The following is a 17413-nucleotide window of genomic DNA, read 5'->3' as shown; positions in this document are numbered from 1 at the left end:
TGGTCAAAAACGCATGAACATTCATAAATGCAAATAATTCAATTAAACTAAATAAGATTAAGCTAACAATGGTATGACAACATTTAAGTTATAATAAAGAAAATAATACAGTTAGAAATCTGAAATTGTATAACAACAAATTCAATTAAAATCCCACAATCTCAACTAAAGGGCATGCACTATGTCCATCCCTCCTCATGCATCTCCATCACTCCCTTTCTCACAGACCTTCTGAAGAAGATAGCTTCCTCTACCCATGCATGCTCTGCAAAAGATTTGGAATCATGTTTTTTAAAGATTCCAAACTGTGCAGAGACTCTCCATATTATAGAGGAAAAATTAACAGAAATGCTGATGGAGGAATTGGGTGCTCAAGTGATTATCTTAGCATTTTAAGTTCAGAGTTTTTGCTCATTTAATCATCAGAATTATTGATTCTGAAACCCATGTGGAAGGTATCTACAATTTTCATGAAAAAAGCTTATGCAAAAATTGCGTACTACCTTTTAAAATCAAGATATTCTAAAATAACTGTCTACAAGAACTGAAGGACTAGTTTTTGCAAGTGAGATTTAAAATAATTTGGCTGTATATATAGATTGTGCCCTGGATCACAGCCTGAATTTATAGCACAGAATTGTTACATGGAAAAAGAAAATTAACACAGAGAATTACAGAATAATGGTTTATTTGATGAGAACCAAGAAGCTGCTGCGACTTTGCACAACTGAAAGAGCAAATATACTATAGGGGCAGAATGACACATTTACTACAAGTGTTCCAGGAACATTACACCTAATTACAGAATAAAGTCTATAAGTATTTCTAAACTGATTGATTGATTGATTGATTGATTGATTGATTGATTGATTGACTGACTCACTGACTGACTTACTTACTTATTTACTTACTTACTTATTTTATATCCCGCCTATCTGGTCGGTTAAGGCCATTCTAGGCAGCTTACAGCAAAAAACACACAGAAATATATATAAAAACAGTTACTACATAGTAAAACACATTTCACAAGATGGGAGCAAACACTGCAGTACGGTCCCCAGGCAGCGCTGGAGGGACAGAACGGCATCTCCTGCGGTAGGTGAAAAGGAGATGTAGAGCTGGGTGTCATCAGCGTATGATGACACAATCCTCCATACTCCCTGATGACCCTACCCAGCAGCCTCATATAGATGTTAAACAGCATTGGGGAGATAATCAACCCCTGTGGAACCCCACAATGGAGACTCCACGGGGCCGAAACACACTCCCCAAGTTGTACTCTCTGGGGGCGGTCCTCCAAGAAGGAATGGAGCCAGGCCAATGCGAGGCCACCAATTCCCAGCTCAGAGAGCCTCCCCAGGAGGATACCATGGTCAATGGTATCAAAGGCCGCCGAGATGTCAGGGAGGACCAACAGAAACATTTTGCCCCTGTCAGCCTCCCTCAGTAGGTCATCACACAGGGCGACCAATGCCGTTTCTGTACCATGTCGCAGCCTGAAGCCTGACTGAAATGGATCCAGGACATCTGTTTCATCCAAGTGCGCCTGAAGCTGGTCGGCCACCACCCTCTCAACCACCTTGCTTAAGAAAGAAACATTGGCGACGAGCCTATAGTTGCCAATTTCGTCCGCCGCCAAACTTGGTTTCTTCCTAATGGGCCTAATGAGTGTCTTCTTGAGGGCAGATGGGAACCTGCCCTCAAGGAAAGACCCATTGATTATTACAGTGGCCCCACTGGGTGGAGTCAGTGTGGTCTGATGGTAACTGACGTGTCAGTTCCTTTGTCATGGTCAGATCACCACCTAATAAAATGTAACCTCTCAGTGGCTCTCCAGCCCAGCTGGGAGCAAATACCTATTTTAATGGTCCACCCTCGAAGGCTACTGGATCCTATAGGATTCCAGAATTCCATGAGAGGGATTCCGGCTGATCTAACTGGCACTCCTGTCAAGGCTCTAGTTGATGGTTGGCTTGCTGCCGCCGCCAGGACTGTTGACATGATCGCTCCTAAACTTCCTCTGCATTGCAGAGTTTGGCCAGAGCCCTGGTTTAACCAGAAGCTGTGAGCTATGAAGCAAAACAGGAGAAGGCTAGAGTGCAATTGGAGATGGAACCCAACAGATTATAATCAGAAAGCTGACAGGATCGCGACTAACCACTACCTTACTAAGGTGAGGGCTGCCAGTCAAGCTCACTTCTCTGTCCAGATAAGCGAAGCTTCAAATCAGCAGGCAGAACTTTTCCATATAGTTCACGATCTATCCGGAATTGGTCTAAGTGATGGGCCTGACCAATTTCACCTGACCAATTTGCAGCATTTTAAAAATCTGAACTTGAGGCGATCCGTTGGGAGCTCTTTCCTTTTTTAAATACAGTAGATCAAGTATAGATGTCCAGTGCTCTGTCATGCCTGATGAGACTTGATCTCTTTCAGCCTGTGACACCAGATATGATGGACAAAGCGCTTGACCACAGTCGTGCCTCCTCCTCCTCCCTTTCCTCTTGCCCGGCCTGCCTAATCAAAGCAGCCAGGCCTACAACAACTGAATGGGCCACAGCAATAATTAATGGGTATCTCCAGGAGTGATACCATACCTCAAAGAGACACTAATTAGGCCCATTAGGAAGAAATCAAGTTTGGTGGTGGACAACATTAGCAATTATAGGCCCGTCACCAATGTTTCTTTCCTTAGCAAAGTGACAGAGAGGGTGGTGGCTGAACAGCTTCAGGCTCTTTTGGATGAAACCAATGCCCTGGATCCATTCCAGTTGGAATTCACACTGCACCATGGTACGGAAACAGCATTGGTCGCCCTGTTTGATAACCTGTTGAGGGAGAATGACATAGGCAAAATGTCTTTGTTGGTCCTCGATATCTCAGCCACCTTTGATACCGTCCACCATGGTATCCTCCTGGGGAAGCTCTCCGAGCTGGGAATCTGTGGTCTGGCACTTGCCTGGCTCCATTCCTTCTTGGAGGACTGTCCTCAGAGTACTGCTTGGCGAGAGGGTTTCGGCCCCGTGGAGCCTCAATTGTGGGGTTCAGCAGGGCTCGATTATCTCCCCAATGCTGTTTAATATCTACATGAGGCCGCTGGGCAAGGTCATCAGGGGGTGTGGGGCATCTTGCCATCAGTACGCTGATGACACCCAGCTCTACATCTCCTTTTCTCCAACCACAGTGGATGCCGTTCCATCCCTTCAGCGCTGCCTGGAGGCTGTACTGCAATGGATGCAGGCAAATGGACTGAGGCTGAACCCGGACAAGACGGCGGACTTTAGGATGGGTGGCCCCTCCGTTAGTGGTTTGGGAAACTCCCTCTCTTTGGGGGGAATGACTCTCACCGTGAAGAGTGAGGTTCACAGCTTAGGGGTTCATCAGGATCTGGCAGTCACCATGGAAACCGAGGTGGCATCAGTGGTCCCCTCCGCCTATTTCCATTTGTGGCATATTGCCCAGTTGTGTCCCTATCTTGATGTTGGGGCACTCCCCACTTTGGTCCATGCACTTGTAATCTTGAGATTAGACTACTGCAATGCACTGTATGTGGGGCTACCTTTCAGACTGATGCAGACGCTTCAAATGGTGCAGAATGCAGCGGCCAGATTTCTTAGTGGGACGAGAAAATATCAGCCTATTTCCCCCACTCTGACTGCCTTTCATTGGTTGCCTGTTCATTTCCGCATTAATTTCAAAGGGTTAATCATGACATAAAGATGAAGGTAAAGGTTCCCCTTGACAATTTTTGTCCAGTCGTGTTCGACTCTACGGGGTGGTGCTCATCCCCGTTTCCAAGCCATAGAGCCAGCGTTTGTCCGAAGACAATCTTCCGTGGTCACATGGCCAGTGCGACTTAGACACGGAACGCTGTTACCTTCCCACCAAGGTGGTCCCTATTGATCTACTTGCATTTGCATGCTTTTGAACCGCTAGGTTGGCGGGAGCTGGGACAAGCGACGGGCGCTCACTCCGTCGCGTGGATTCGATCTTATGACTGCTTGGTCTTCTGACCCTGCAGCACAGGCTTCTGCGGTTTAGCCCACAGCGCCACCACATCCCTAATCATGCCTCCTCCCACCTAGATCTACCTGAATCACTCGTTCTAGCCAGGAAGGGCGACTGAGGGGCCTAACGCCAAGGGAGGCCCGGGGAGAAAGAACAAGAAACCGGGCCTTCTCGGCAGTGGCCCCTTGCCTTTGGAACAGTCTGCCCTCAGTGATCTGTCTTGCTCCCTTACTGGGTGTTTTTAAGAGCAAACTTAAGACCTGCCTCTTTAGGCTTTCCCTTCTGTCATCAATTGTTTATTTTTATTTTTCCCCATCTTGAACCATATTACTATTGTTGCTTTTTATTTGATTATACTTTTTAAATTCCATTTTTATTGTTAGCCGCCCAGAGTAGACTTGTGTCAAGATGGGCCGGGTATACATTTAATAAATAAATAAATAAACAAACAAACAAATAAATAAATATTTGCACAAAATGTTCCTTTAATATCTCCAATTTTCTTGAATAGATCTCTGGATTTTCCCTTTCTATTATTTTCCTCTGTTTCTTTGCACTGTTCATTTAAGAAGGTCCTCTTTATAATATACATAATGTAAATTAGAAGTGAATTTGTGATATAGGAGATCCTGAGCAGTTCAGTCTGGTGTTAACAAGATTTTTCAGTGAAAGCCTATGCTGCTAAAGATTTTTATTCTGATCTGAGTAATATTGCCATGTACATATCACTTCGTTCCCTGAGCTTTCATAGGCAAATCTTGAGAGCAGAACATCTTTACTATATCAAAGGGCCAGGGCAAACAAGGGTTTGGTGAGAAGCAAACACACCATGGAACCTTAGCCGGTGCTGTCAGCCCTCCATCTGGGAAAGTTAAATTATGAGCCCACCTGCCTTCACGATTCACACATTTCATGATTCCATTACATACAGATCTCTTGCTTCTGACCTGTGCAACATGGAGTTACAGTGATTTCTTTTTCTAGGACTAATTATATTTAATACAGAGCTGTATTAAAGAAACACCAAACAAGGGAAAATCCCAGAACCTTATTCTTTTTTTCATCAGAAAACCACTTCTCATCCAAACACAAAGTAATTGTCAGGGCTGTTCTTCAACAAGTGTGAATGGTAGTGATCAGAAGAGGGCATCCTGTAGGCCATCTTGACTGCTGCCATTGGTATTGTCAGTGTTCAGTCTATCCTTTCCTATGTAGAACTTGGCACTTTTTCTCCTGCAGGCAACATGGAGTCAGTATTGTGCAGCAGTTTCAGCTTATTTCTTGACGTTTTGAATCATGGATACAGAAGCACAATATCATACATTTATAAATCAGAGGTTTTTTGAAGAATTATCTGGCTTTTTAAAACTTAAATTGAAGTATACATACACTACACAGAAATTGCAACAGAAATATCCCTCATGTAAAATTAACCAGTTTTTAGGGGATGACAGTAGATGTGTACATGATCTGTAATATGGTTGCTGGGATATGGCTGTAGTCCCTCTGTGCCAAAATCTTTTGAAGGACTGTTTTTGGACTTAATGAAATGGCAATCTAAAAGTGTGAGTAAGTGCAACACATACAATTGAGAAACATGCACACTTTAACCTCTCAGGTAAGCTAATGTTGCCATGCCCACACCGCAGAATGCAGATTAGAAATCTATGTTCCAATATCCAAACCCTTTCCTTGGACTAGACAAGGTGAGGAAGAAAAGCTATATTAGACCAAAAACTCTACAAACATGTTGTGTGCATGTTTTTCAAAAGATTTTCCCTCGCTTTTCGAAATAAAAAAAAGGGAGAGATGGAATCTGGGAAAGATTATCACTGGAAACCAAGGTCAAAATTATCCATACTGTGCGAAATAAAAACAGTGAAGATAGACAGGGTTAAAAATTAACTCATTTGAAATGCGGTGTCAGAGGAGAGCTTTACAGATAGCTCAGACCACCAGAAAGGCAAAAAATGGGTGCTCAAACAAGTCTGAACATTGCTAGAGCAAAAATGAATAAACTGAGGCTATCCTGCCATGCACATATAATGAGCAGACAGAACTGACTGAAAAAGACAATATTGCTGCGAAAAGGGGGGTGACAGTAGGAAGACCTATAATGGAATGTTATTAGTTTGCAATATCTGAGCAGAATTGTTAATAATAGGACATTTTGGAGATCATTAACACATATAGACACCACACATGACAAGTATTTCATGGCACATAATATCTTGCTGGCAAGCCTGTTCCGTGCGTGCACAGGATGATAAATCAGTTTGAAAGGCCTTTTTTGAGGACTAACATTTTAGCCTCGATGGCCTGGATTCTTTCCAAATAAAGAAAAGCGGGTGAGACCAACAATTTTCTTTCAAGTTAAGGAAGATTGTTCTTTTAAATTTATGTGAACTATTTTAAATCTGGGGTTGCTGAGGATTCCCTTTTTCTGAACAGGAGATAACTTTACTTTTAAATAATCATAAAATGAAAACCCTTGTTCCAAGTGTCACCAAATGTACTGAGCAAGAGCAGACTGTCTGCTACAGTGGTGAAAAATTTGGTCCTCATCCAAAGCTCAGTTTATAAGTTATAACATTTTGTTTGAGCTGCCCCCATTTTAAAATTGCCTTATAGAATATTGATTGGCTCTGCCAGCAAAAGTTCATTGCTGCACTCTTGTGCAGCTATTATTTACATTTCAACAGCAACGTCTTTGCCTTATAGACTGCATCGCTGTAATCACGTAACTGATTTTTTTCTTTCAAAAATGCTGGAGTATATTTTGCATTTTTACTTTGGAAAACTTCAACAACTTCCTCAGAGTGTAATGTACTTCAATTTTTGCAGCCTAATAATTATTTTATAAATATCAGAAGTGCACTGCACTTAATTCTTTAGCTAAAGGCATTATATTCAGTTTCTCCATACACTGCTTCAAGCTTGCTCCATTTAATCATTTTAAAAGCTTAGTTGGTGTAAATTGAATTTAACACTGTAGTTGCAAGGGTGTTATGTAAAAAGTCTAGAAGGCCTGCTTATGGCACAGACTCTTATTGAACTTAAACTCTAGCACCCTCTGTTGTCATGTAAAGGTAATATCAAGTTACATATTTAACAACTGCATATCTATCGATGTTCCAAGTCAAATCCGTCAAATAAGTGTAGGGAACATAATTTATTAAAAGCTGCATTTTACAAGTAAATCGCTTTTTTTAAAAATCATAAATTTAAACATTTTTAATTTTATCATCAGTTTTAGCAAATGGAGGTTTATAAGATTTTCTGTAGCTTTTTAAAAGAGCATTTTGTGTAGGGTTTGTTTTACAGAAATATTCAAAACATTGGAGATTTAATGTTTGCAATCCACTGACATACAAATTATCTATTCTCTGTTAACTCTGCAGTCCTCAGACTATACTGCTTCAAAATAGGAGGAACCTGAAATTGTCCATGCTAAAATTAAGAATTTATAACTGTATGGAACAGATGTTTTCATAAACATTTGCTATAATTAATTTCAACTAGGGACTGAGGGAACAAAGCAATTGCTCCCTTCTCTAAACTTTAATGTCTTTTCTCTGTACATCAAACTCAAAAAAAATCTTTCCTTTAATGCTGGTAACAAAATAAATTCTCTGTTTGGTTTTTACAGCTAGAAAGAAAAGTTTGATTTGTATTGTATTCTTTTGAAACAATGCAAAAACATTTTATAAAGAATGAAATTAGAAATCTGCAGGTGTTTTCTGTGTTAAACTGTTTCATCAAGTGTCATTTTAATATTACATCAATAAATTTCTAAATAATCAGAATAATTGCATAATACTGCTTCTCATATCTAGCATCTGCATTTTTACTGTAGATGTTTTCTTAGTTTTCTGTGGAAGATCTATTTTGAGTGAAATCTCTCTGTTAGTTTTATTATTGTTAATTATTGGAATGACCTTCTATGCTGTATTATACCATTTTGTTGTCCAGATTCTAGTAAATTAAATTTACACCCTGTCTTGTGATCCCTAGCAGATTTCTTCTAGAGGCTTGGATTCAAGAGTAGTCTATATTAGCACCATATCGGAACATTATGTCTACTATCTTTGAAAATTAGGGTGGGAGGGAGGAATATCCACTTATGAGACAATCTTTGATGCCTATTTATTTCCCTTGCTATTTCTGCGCCTTATAAAAATACTACTTAATTGAGAGAACATTTTTTTAAAAAAGTTTTAAAATAAGCACATCCTAATTGTTCTACACCTGAAAGCTCTGCTGCAGCTGCAGAAAATTTTGAGCAAACCAGTATTCTTGACTGATCTGTCATCTACAAAGTGTGCAAAGAAAAATAGGTAGCTGTCATTAAAATTACATTTCAGCTTTCAATAACCGTTTAATGAGTAGTGTAATTATATAAGTATGGTACCTCAAGTACTTCACTCAATAATTAAAAATAATCTTATCTTTAAAGTGAAAGCTCTAATTATTATTTGACTTAACCAAGACCACTGTTATGATCTCCAGTGGCATCTCAGAGTGTTTTGAAAGTATAAATTAAAAATGAATAAATCATTAAATTATTAAGCTTTAAATATGTTAAAATAAAAGTATGTGGTATTTTTAAAATATCTTATCATAATTTACAACTTCATAATGTAAGCAATTTCTTCTCTTATTTTTTTCCCCTCTCTGAGATTACAAATTATGCCTTTTTAAAAGTGTACATGATTTGGTATACAATTTAATGTCTTTAGAACAGAAACTATCATGATTAATCATTGCCAAGCATTAACCATGTAAACATGATCTAATACAGTTGTTGATGATTAGTCAAAAATACCTTTTATTTTTTGTCTGTGAAACATAGAAGAATTGCAAAGTGTTTTATCATTGAAAGCCAAATCCCAGTTTTGTTTCATGTCAGTCTGAAAAAAACATTTCAACCATGACAGTGGTGCCGTGCTTAATGATTACCTCGTATGACGAATCCGCTGTATGATGAGGTTTTTGCGATCGCAAAACGATATTTAGATAGGGAAAATTCGCTTTACGATGAACGTTTCCCTGCTTCGGGAACCGATTTTTTGCTTCCCGATGATCAAAAACAGCTGATTGTTGAGTTTTCAAAATGGCCGCCAGCTCCTCGCTGTGTTCAGAATGGATTTTTTGCTGCACAGGCATCGGAAAATGGCCGCCCTATGGAGGATCTTCGCTGGATGCTGAGGTATTTCGCCCATTGGAATGCATTGAGCGGTTTTCAATGCATTTCAATGGGCTTTTTACTTTCACTTGACGACGATTTCATTCTACAGCGATTTTGCTGGAACGGATTATTGTCGTCAAGCGAGGCACCACTGTATATAGAGTTAAAAGGAGTGGCCATATATAGATGTCTAATTGGAGGCCACTTATTTATTTTTTCATATTATATTTCTTCAAGAATAAATATCACTTCTTTCTTGACTTTTTTCTCCATGTGATTTATTTATTTAATTTACATCTTGTTATAAAATTCAAATAAAATAAATACAATATAAATGAATAATACATTTAAAATACAGTATTAAGAATGCTAAAGTCCTGTCTGAAAAAGGTTGGTTTTTGCTGGCAGGACAATAGGGGGAAGGCAACATAATCTGTATTGATAAGAACTTCTAGAGCCTTACAAAGTGCACAAGAAAAGCCACCTATTGTATCTCCTCAACATGGGATTCCAAGGACAGCAAGACTGGAAGTAGAGCCTCTTTCAAATGTCTCAAAACCCACAGAGATTCTTCAACAAAAGAGAATATGAAAAATAATATATTATTTCAAATAACCAGTCCTGTATTTGTACAATGGTTTATGGGGTAGTTTGTTCCTGGAAACAGATTAGTAGCCAATAGAATATATGTATCTAGACATTCATGTGCTCCATGTCAGCAGTCCGACAGCATTAGCTGGGACCAGCCAGTGTTTCCAATAATTTTCAAAGAAAAACTCATCAAGAACATATCACAGTAGTCCAAATGGGATGCAATTTAAGGCATGTGTCACTTAATCCTGATGTCTGGATTAACCTTGATTGTAAGCCCTCATTTAGTCTGTCACTCAAAATTTGGAATGTTACTGTAAAAAAAATTGTAAAATTAAAAATCAAATGAATATACTGTATGTTGACATTAACAGCAAACATTTTTAAAGTGCTACTTTAATTGTTATGTTACTTATTACTTTTTAAAGAAAGCACCAGTAGGCTACACATCAGAGCTTGCATTCAAAGCATAGTGTTTAACAGAATTTTAAGTGATTTTTAGTCACTTCAGTGAAATTTTTCAAGTATTGTGCTATATTCTTATCATTCCTAGCTTTTTAGTTGTGTAAGTAGTAGAAAAGTTGGGAAGAATTAAAGAGTAATGCAATGAGCAATATAATAAGTTGCTTTCTAAAAGATACAGTGGCAATGAATTGCTGTGGAGGAGGCTTTTCAATGAATTATGTAATTTCTAGGTGAATTTCAACACTCTGGCTATTTACCAGTGAAATCACTTCTGTGTTATCATTAGGTGTAGCTGGGAATTTAAGAACTTAGAGGAAAACTAAAGCTTTATATGGCTGTTCATAATGAGCCACACTTGAAGGAGATAATAGAAAGGGCCTTTTATGGCTGCTCCCAGGCTGCGGAATACTCTCCCTCTGGAACTTACGTTAGCCCTCTTCCTTTTCTCCTTCTGCCAACAGTTGAATACCTACCTCTTCACCAGGCTTTTAATTAACATAAACAAGCCCCTGGATGCTATTTTTAGCTAAGCAAGTTTTCTTTTAAAGTTTTAAGTGTTTTAAATCATTTGATGTATTTTAATTACATACTACAGTGGACCCTCTACTTACGAACGTCCCTACCTACGAACGATCCAATTTACGAACAGCTCCAGCCGCAAAATTTTGCTTCTATTTGCGGCCGGAACTTCAAGAAACAAACGAAAAAGACAGGGGAAAACAGTGGGAAATTCAAACCGCTGGTGGCGAAGAGGCTGCTTCTTTGTAGCCCTTTCGCCGTAATGGTTAGGAAAAGGGAGGCTCAGCCTCCCGGGCTTCCAACACTGGTGCTACCGCTGCCGGGAGGTGAGCTGCCAGACCTTCCCGGCTGGGCTCAGACTATCGGACTTCCAGCGCAGCCTCCGCAGGCTTTCCTGGGGTTCGTCCCAATCACTGCCTTTCTCTGCCACAGAGCAGGTTCTCCACTGTCATGGAAGACTTTCCTGTGCAGCAAAAAATCGCCATCTTTCTCCGCCGCCATCCACTGCCAGGCCAGGGTTTCCACGTTGCCAGCGCAGGCTTTCCCGTAGGGCCAGTCTACCACCCCAGGAAAGCCCGCGTCGGCGGTGCAGAAACCCTGGCCTGGCAGAGGATGGCGGCGGAGAAAGGCAGCGATTGGGGCAAGCTCCAGGAAAGCCTTCCATGGTGGCAGAGAAGCTGCGCAGCGGGGGAGAAAGGCAGCGCTTGCGGCGAACCCCGGGAAAGCCTGTGGCAGTGATGGAGAAGCCCTGGCCTGGCAGCGGCAGCTGAAGCCCAGGAGGCCTCCTGGCAGCGGCAGTCGCAGTGGTAGAGGTAAGGTGCTGCTTTTAAAAAACTGTTTTGGGTGGCTTTTGCAGGGTGGGATTGGGCTGGTGGGGTTATGCTTCTTTTTTATTTGTTTTGTTTTCTGCAGCCCCAGGGGCTTGCAGTGTTTTATTTTTAATTTTTAATTGGGGGGGTTGGCTGGAATGGAGTAATGGGTTTTCAATGCATTCCTATGGGAAATGGTGCTTCTACTTACAAACGTTTCAACTAACCAACGTTTTCCGGAACAGATTAAGTTCGCAAGTACAGGAACCACTGTATTACAATTTAACTGTTTTGAATGAGTTTTGAATTTTATTTGTTTTCACATTGTGAGCCACCTCAAGTCCACTCATCAGGAGCAAGGTAGCCTACAAGTGATACTAAATAAATAAAATCGTATAAACTTGATCATTTAGTGAAGGTCACCAGTGAACGTTTTCAATTGTAACTGGTCTACTCCAGAGAACTGCAGGTACACTGAAAGGCTACTTCTGCTTCCCTCTGAAAAGTCCCTGCTACACTTTTACAGAACATGCTCCATATATTTTAATATAAATAATTATTAACTATCTTTGATTTTAATGATTGTCCTGAAAACTGTCATATTTATTTTTCTAGATTTGTCAAATGAGAATGGAAGAACACAACATACCTCAGATTCTGATGGAACATTTCTTTCATATAGGTGAGAATTTCTCATGTTTCATGTCGGGTAGCTTTCTGAGGTTTTCATACTTACAGCAAAAAGAATAATATATATATTACATTTATCAAATGTGTACCCCCTAATTGGTTTTTACTCAGTGTACTCCTGATCCTGCCAGCAGCTAACTTGTCATTTTAACAGTGATCTTTGACTGTTAAAGACTGCCCACCCACCCCCACCGTTCCAAAGCTACAAAAAGCCTCCTCAGGGCCAAAAGGAGCCCTAGGGAGCCTCAGAAACTGAAAGGGGTAGATAGGATTATTTTAATTTATTTAAACAACTTATTTCCATTACCAGACCCAGTTTACACTATTATACAGTGGGATTTTGCCCATTGATTTTCAGTGGTTGCTGGTTTGGTGAAATCTTCAACAAAGTGAATGAGAAGGATATTTGAAAGCTTTCATTTTGAGTTCATAGCTTAGAAAAAATCACAGCTTAGAAACACATGGGTTGCACTTGTTCAGTATATAAGAGCTATCCTAGACCAGGCTAGAGGCATAGGTAGTCCAGCATTCTATTTAGATTTTGGTCAAAACATTACCTATAAAGCTACACTTGCTTATGCTATTCAGCAACTGATATACAGAAGCACCTGACAATGATAATGCATAGAATTTGTGTGTAGGTATATATGTGAAAGGAAAGTCCGATACTGCAAAGAAAAATACTGCGTAGGAACCTGGAATGTAAGATCTATGAACCTTGGTAAGCTGGATGTGGTCAAACAGGAGATGGCAAGAATAAACATTGACATCCTGGGCATCAGTGAACTAAGGTGGATGGGAATGGGCGAATACAGTTCAGACGATTGTCATATCTACTATTGTGAGCAAGAATCTCACAGAAGAAATGGAGTAGCCTTCATAGTTAACAAAAGAGTAGGAAAAGCTGTACTGGGATACAATCTCAAAAATGATAGAATAATTTCAATACTAATCCAAGGCAGACCTTTCAACATCACAGTAATCCAAGTTTATGCACCAACCACCAATGCAGAAGAAGCTGAAATTAACCAAATCTATGAAGACTTACAACACCTTCTAGAACTGACACCAAAGAAACATATTCTTCTCATTATAGGGGATTGGAATGCTAAAGTAGGGAATCAAGAGATAAAAGGAACAACAGGTAAGTTTGGCTTTGGAGTTCAAAACGAAGTAGGGCAAAAGTTATAGAGTTTTCTCAAGAGAACAAGCTGGTCATCACAAACACTGTTTTCCAGCAACACTAGAGGCAACTCTACATGTGGACATCACCAGATGGCCAATACAGTCAGTAAAAAAGCTCTATACAGTCAGTAAAAACAAGACCTGGAGCTGATTGTGGCTCTGATTGTCAGCTTCTTATAGCAAAATTGAAGTTTAAACTGAAGAGAGTAGGAAAAACCACTGGGCTAGTCAGGTATAATCTAAACCAAATCCCTTATGAATACACAGTGGAAGTGAAGAACAGATTTAAGGAACTCGATTTGTTGGACAGAGTGCCTGGAGAACTACGGATGGAGGCTTGTAACATTGTACAGGAAGCAGCAACAAAAAGCATCCCAAAGAAAAGGAAATGCAAGAAAGCAAAGTGGGTGTCCAAGGAGGCCTTACAAATAGCAGAGAAGGGAAACAAAATGCAAGGGAGAAAGGGAAAGTTACATAAAATGGAATGCAGACTTCCAAAGAATAGCAAGGAGAGACAAGAGGGTGTTCTTAAATGAACAGTGCAAAGAAATAGGGGAAAATTACAGAGAGGGAAAAACTGAGATCTATTCAAGAAAACTGGAGATATTAAAGGAACATTTTGCGCAAAGATGAACATGATAGAGGACAAAAATGGTAGGGACCTTACAGAATTTGAAGACATTAAGAAGAGGTGGGAAGAGGTGGCAAGTATACACAGAGGAATTATACCAGAAAGATCTGGATGTCCCAGACAACCCAGATAGTGTGGTTGCTGACCTTGAGCCAGACATCCTGGAGAAAGAAGTCAAGTAGGCCTTAGAAAGCATGGCTAACAACAAGGCCAGTGGAGGTGATGGCATTCCAGTGGAACTATTTAAAATCTTAAAAGATTATGCTGTTAAGGTGCTACACTCAATATGCTAGCAAGTTTGGAAAACTCAGCAGTGGCCAGAGGATTGGAAAAGATCAGTCGACATTCCAAGGACAGTGCTAAAGAATGCTCCAGCTACTGTCCAGTTGCACTCATTTCATACGCTAGCAAGGTTATGCTCAAAATCCTACAAGGTAGGCTTCAGCAGTATGTGGACCAAGAACTCCCAGAAGTACAAGCTGGATTTCGAAGGGCCAGAGGAACTAGAGACCAAATTGCTAACATGCACTGGATTATGGAGAAACCCAGAGAGTTCCAGAAAAACACCTGTTTCTTCATCTTGGCCTCTGTAAATGCAAACAATAGGGTTTTGACAGCACCTGCGCTGGCCCTCTCGGAATCTTCTAGAGCTTTTGGAGAAAACTAACAAAGTTTAAGGTAGCCCCTATAGTGCATGCTCTGCCCACCTCAGCCCTCAGTTCCATTTTTCCACCGTTCGGACTGGAACCTCTCGATCTTGAGCTACTTAATTAGTCTTTATTCCTGCTGATTTACAGTTATTTGACTCGGACTTCCTTTTCTAATCGAACTCTCTGTTGCCGCTGATTACGGACTGTCTCACTACTCTTTGGTTTCCGCTTTGGATTGATTGCCACAGGATCATTTTCCCGCTTCTCAATGCAGCGACTTCGTTTTGATTCTTCAGCAATTGTGAGACTTAACTACCTTATTTTTATCCTGCTTATGTCCCGCTCTGGACCTTTCAGTAGGTGCATTTTGTGTTCCCACAAGGTCCCTTTTTTGGATGGTCACAATCGCTGTCTTTTTTGTTTAGGCGAATCCCATCAGCATCATTCCTGCAAACATTGCAAGAACTTTACTAAAGCAGCATTGAAAGCCCGCCAGCAGCGTCTCAATTTTTTTCTGTGGGACAAAACGCTGTCCGATTCAAAACCATCTGAAATGGAAGTTACACCATCTCCTTCCACCACTCCACAATCTGAAACTCAGACTACCTCATCTAAAACATCCTGTGCTAAACCACTCGATAAACCAGTCAAAAAGCCTACCGTTGCTAAGAAGTCGTCGGCTTCAGCATCGAAAACGGGCTCTAGCTCCTCCACCAAAGAGCTAAAACAAAAGAAACAAGCCTCTAAAACTATGGATAAACAGAAAGACCACCACAAGTCGATCCCTCCTGTCTCGGCATTGTTGCCTTTGCTGATTTTGGAGGACTCCTGCCGGGATCGGGAATCACTGTCAGAGCCGCCTGTTTCTCTTCCTCCACGACAGCACAAGCCTGTTTCGGTCAACCATGATCAGTCACCGACTCCTGCCAGCTTGGCTTCTACCCCTAATAGCCCTGTTTCCACCAGTTGGGCATCACTGGCCCCATCTTCGCCGTCGACTATTTTGAGGCTGGATTCTCCACCTTGTAAATGGGCCACTAAGACTAAGCACCTTTCTCCCAATCAATGTCAATCTTGACGCGAGGTAGTAGTCCTCCCTTGTTCCTCTTGACGTTAACATAGGTCTAAGTATGACAACTCCGACTATGTCGACACCGGTCGTAAAAGACATCACCATCGGTGTCGTAGAGATTACTTCGACACTGACTCATCGTCAACATTGAGCGATCATCACAGGAAGAGGAGGAAGGTTAAATATGTCTATGCCGCCTCCTCTTCATCCTCTCCCTTCGACGTCGCCACCTCTTCAACGAAAAAAAGATGACATAAAGAAAACGGCAAAGTCATATACTATTCAGCAACAACCTAAATACAACAAGTGCCAATGGTGTAAGCAATACCCTCAGCTATACCAGCAGACATCTCAATCTTACCATTCTTTCAAAAATCAGAATCAAATTAGGTCATCCCAGGCTTCATCTTCCACCTCCACCTTCCGTCCACAATTCTCACAATGACAACAGTCCTACAAACCACCAGCCAAAAAGTCAAAGCAGTACCTTTGACTTCACCACAACACCATTCGGAACCCATCAAGCAACCCGGCTGTTACCATTTCTTCCCAATTGGTCAAACATCACAAAAGCCTCTTGGGTCTTAAACATTATTCAATTTGGCTACCGTCTGGAATTTACAGAATTTCCTCCTCTAGGACAAGTCAAGCTTACATCCTTCGATCCTGTCCTAAAAGAAGAGATTCTCGTCCTTCTACAAAAGCAAGCCATTCTGAAAGAGCACCTGAGGGACATAAAACAGGGGTTCTATTCCTGCTACTTTGCCATTCCCAAGAAGGACAGTGGAATCAGACCGATACTCGACCTCAGGATGCTGAACACTTACCTTCATCCACAACAACTCCAAATGGTCACATTGGAATCAATCATCCACCTGCTAAAGAAAGAGGATTGGTTTGTGGTTGTGGATCTAAAAGATGCCTACTTCCATATAACAATCCATCCCAATCACAGAAAATACCTTCGGTTCATTTTTCAAAACACCATTTAACAATTCAGAGCTCTTCCGTTCGGGCTATCAACAGCTCCAAGAACCTTCACGAAATGCATGGCTCCAGTAGCGGCCTACCTTCGTCTACCCTTGGGATCCAGGTCTACCCTTATATAGACGACTAGTTGGTGGTCTCCCCATCAAGACATCGAGCTCTGCAAGACACCAGATTCATTATTCACACTCTGGAGAGTCTCGGTCTCTTGAGCAACAACAAAAAAATCACATCTCATACCATCTCAGGTGATAGACTACATAGACTCTGTCTATGTCAGGCTAGACTCTGTCAAGGCCCGAATCTTTCTTCCTCCAGAACATATACAAAAAATCAACAAGGCTGTATGCAAGTTTCGTCCACATGCACATGTTTCTGTGAAACATACACAACATCTGCTCGGCCTCATGGCCTCCATAACACCTTTGTTGGCACATGCACACCTCAAGATGATGTCTCTTCAGATCTGGTTCCTGACTCTCTTCAATCCGATCCAAGACAACCCAACAAAGTGTCTCCTTGTCACACCCAAACTTGCTGACCAACTACAATGGTGGAGCTTCCTTCCACATCTGTTGATTGGCAGGCCCTTTCGGCCACTACACCTTACTGTTCAGG

General features: G+C 41.0%; 1 protein-coding gene across 3 annotated transcripts in view; it reads left to right on the top strand.

Annotated features, from left to right (window-relative positions):
- The window catches only part of TBC1D5 (TBC1 domain family member 5), a 370039-nt gene that overhangs the window by 174489 nt on the left and 178137 nt on the right, over nt 1–17413 (top strand). For all 3 annotated transcript variants that reach the window (XM_020807289.3, XM_020807270.3, XM_078377254.1), the window contains one exon: nt 12196–12262. In XM_020807289.3, coding sequence (XP_020662948.3) covers nt 12196–12262 — 67 coding nt within the window. The remainder of the gene's footprint in view (nt 1–12195; nt 12263–17413) is intronic.

Source organism: Pogona vitticeps, chromosome 6 (genome assembly GCF_051106095.1).
Source record: "Pogona vitticeps strain Pit_001003342236 chromosome 6, PviZW2.1, whole genome shotgun sequence".
Taxonomy (NCBI): Eukaryota; Metazoa; Chordata; class Lepidosauria; order Squamata; family Agamidae; genus Pogona; species Pogona vitticeps.
The sequence above is the reverse complement of the archived record's forward strand: the minus strand, read 5'-3'. Positions and strand labels throughout refer to the sequence as shown.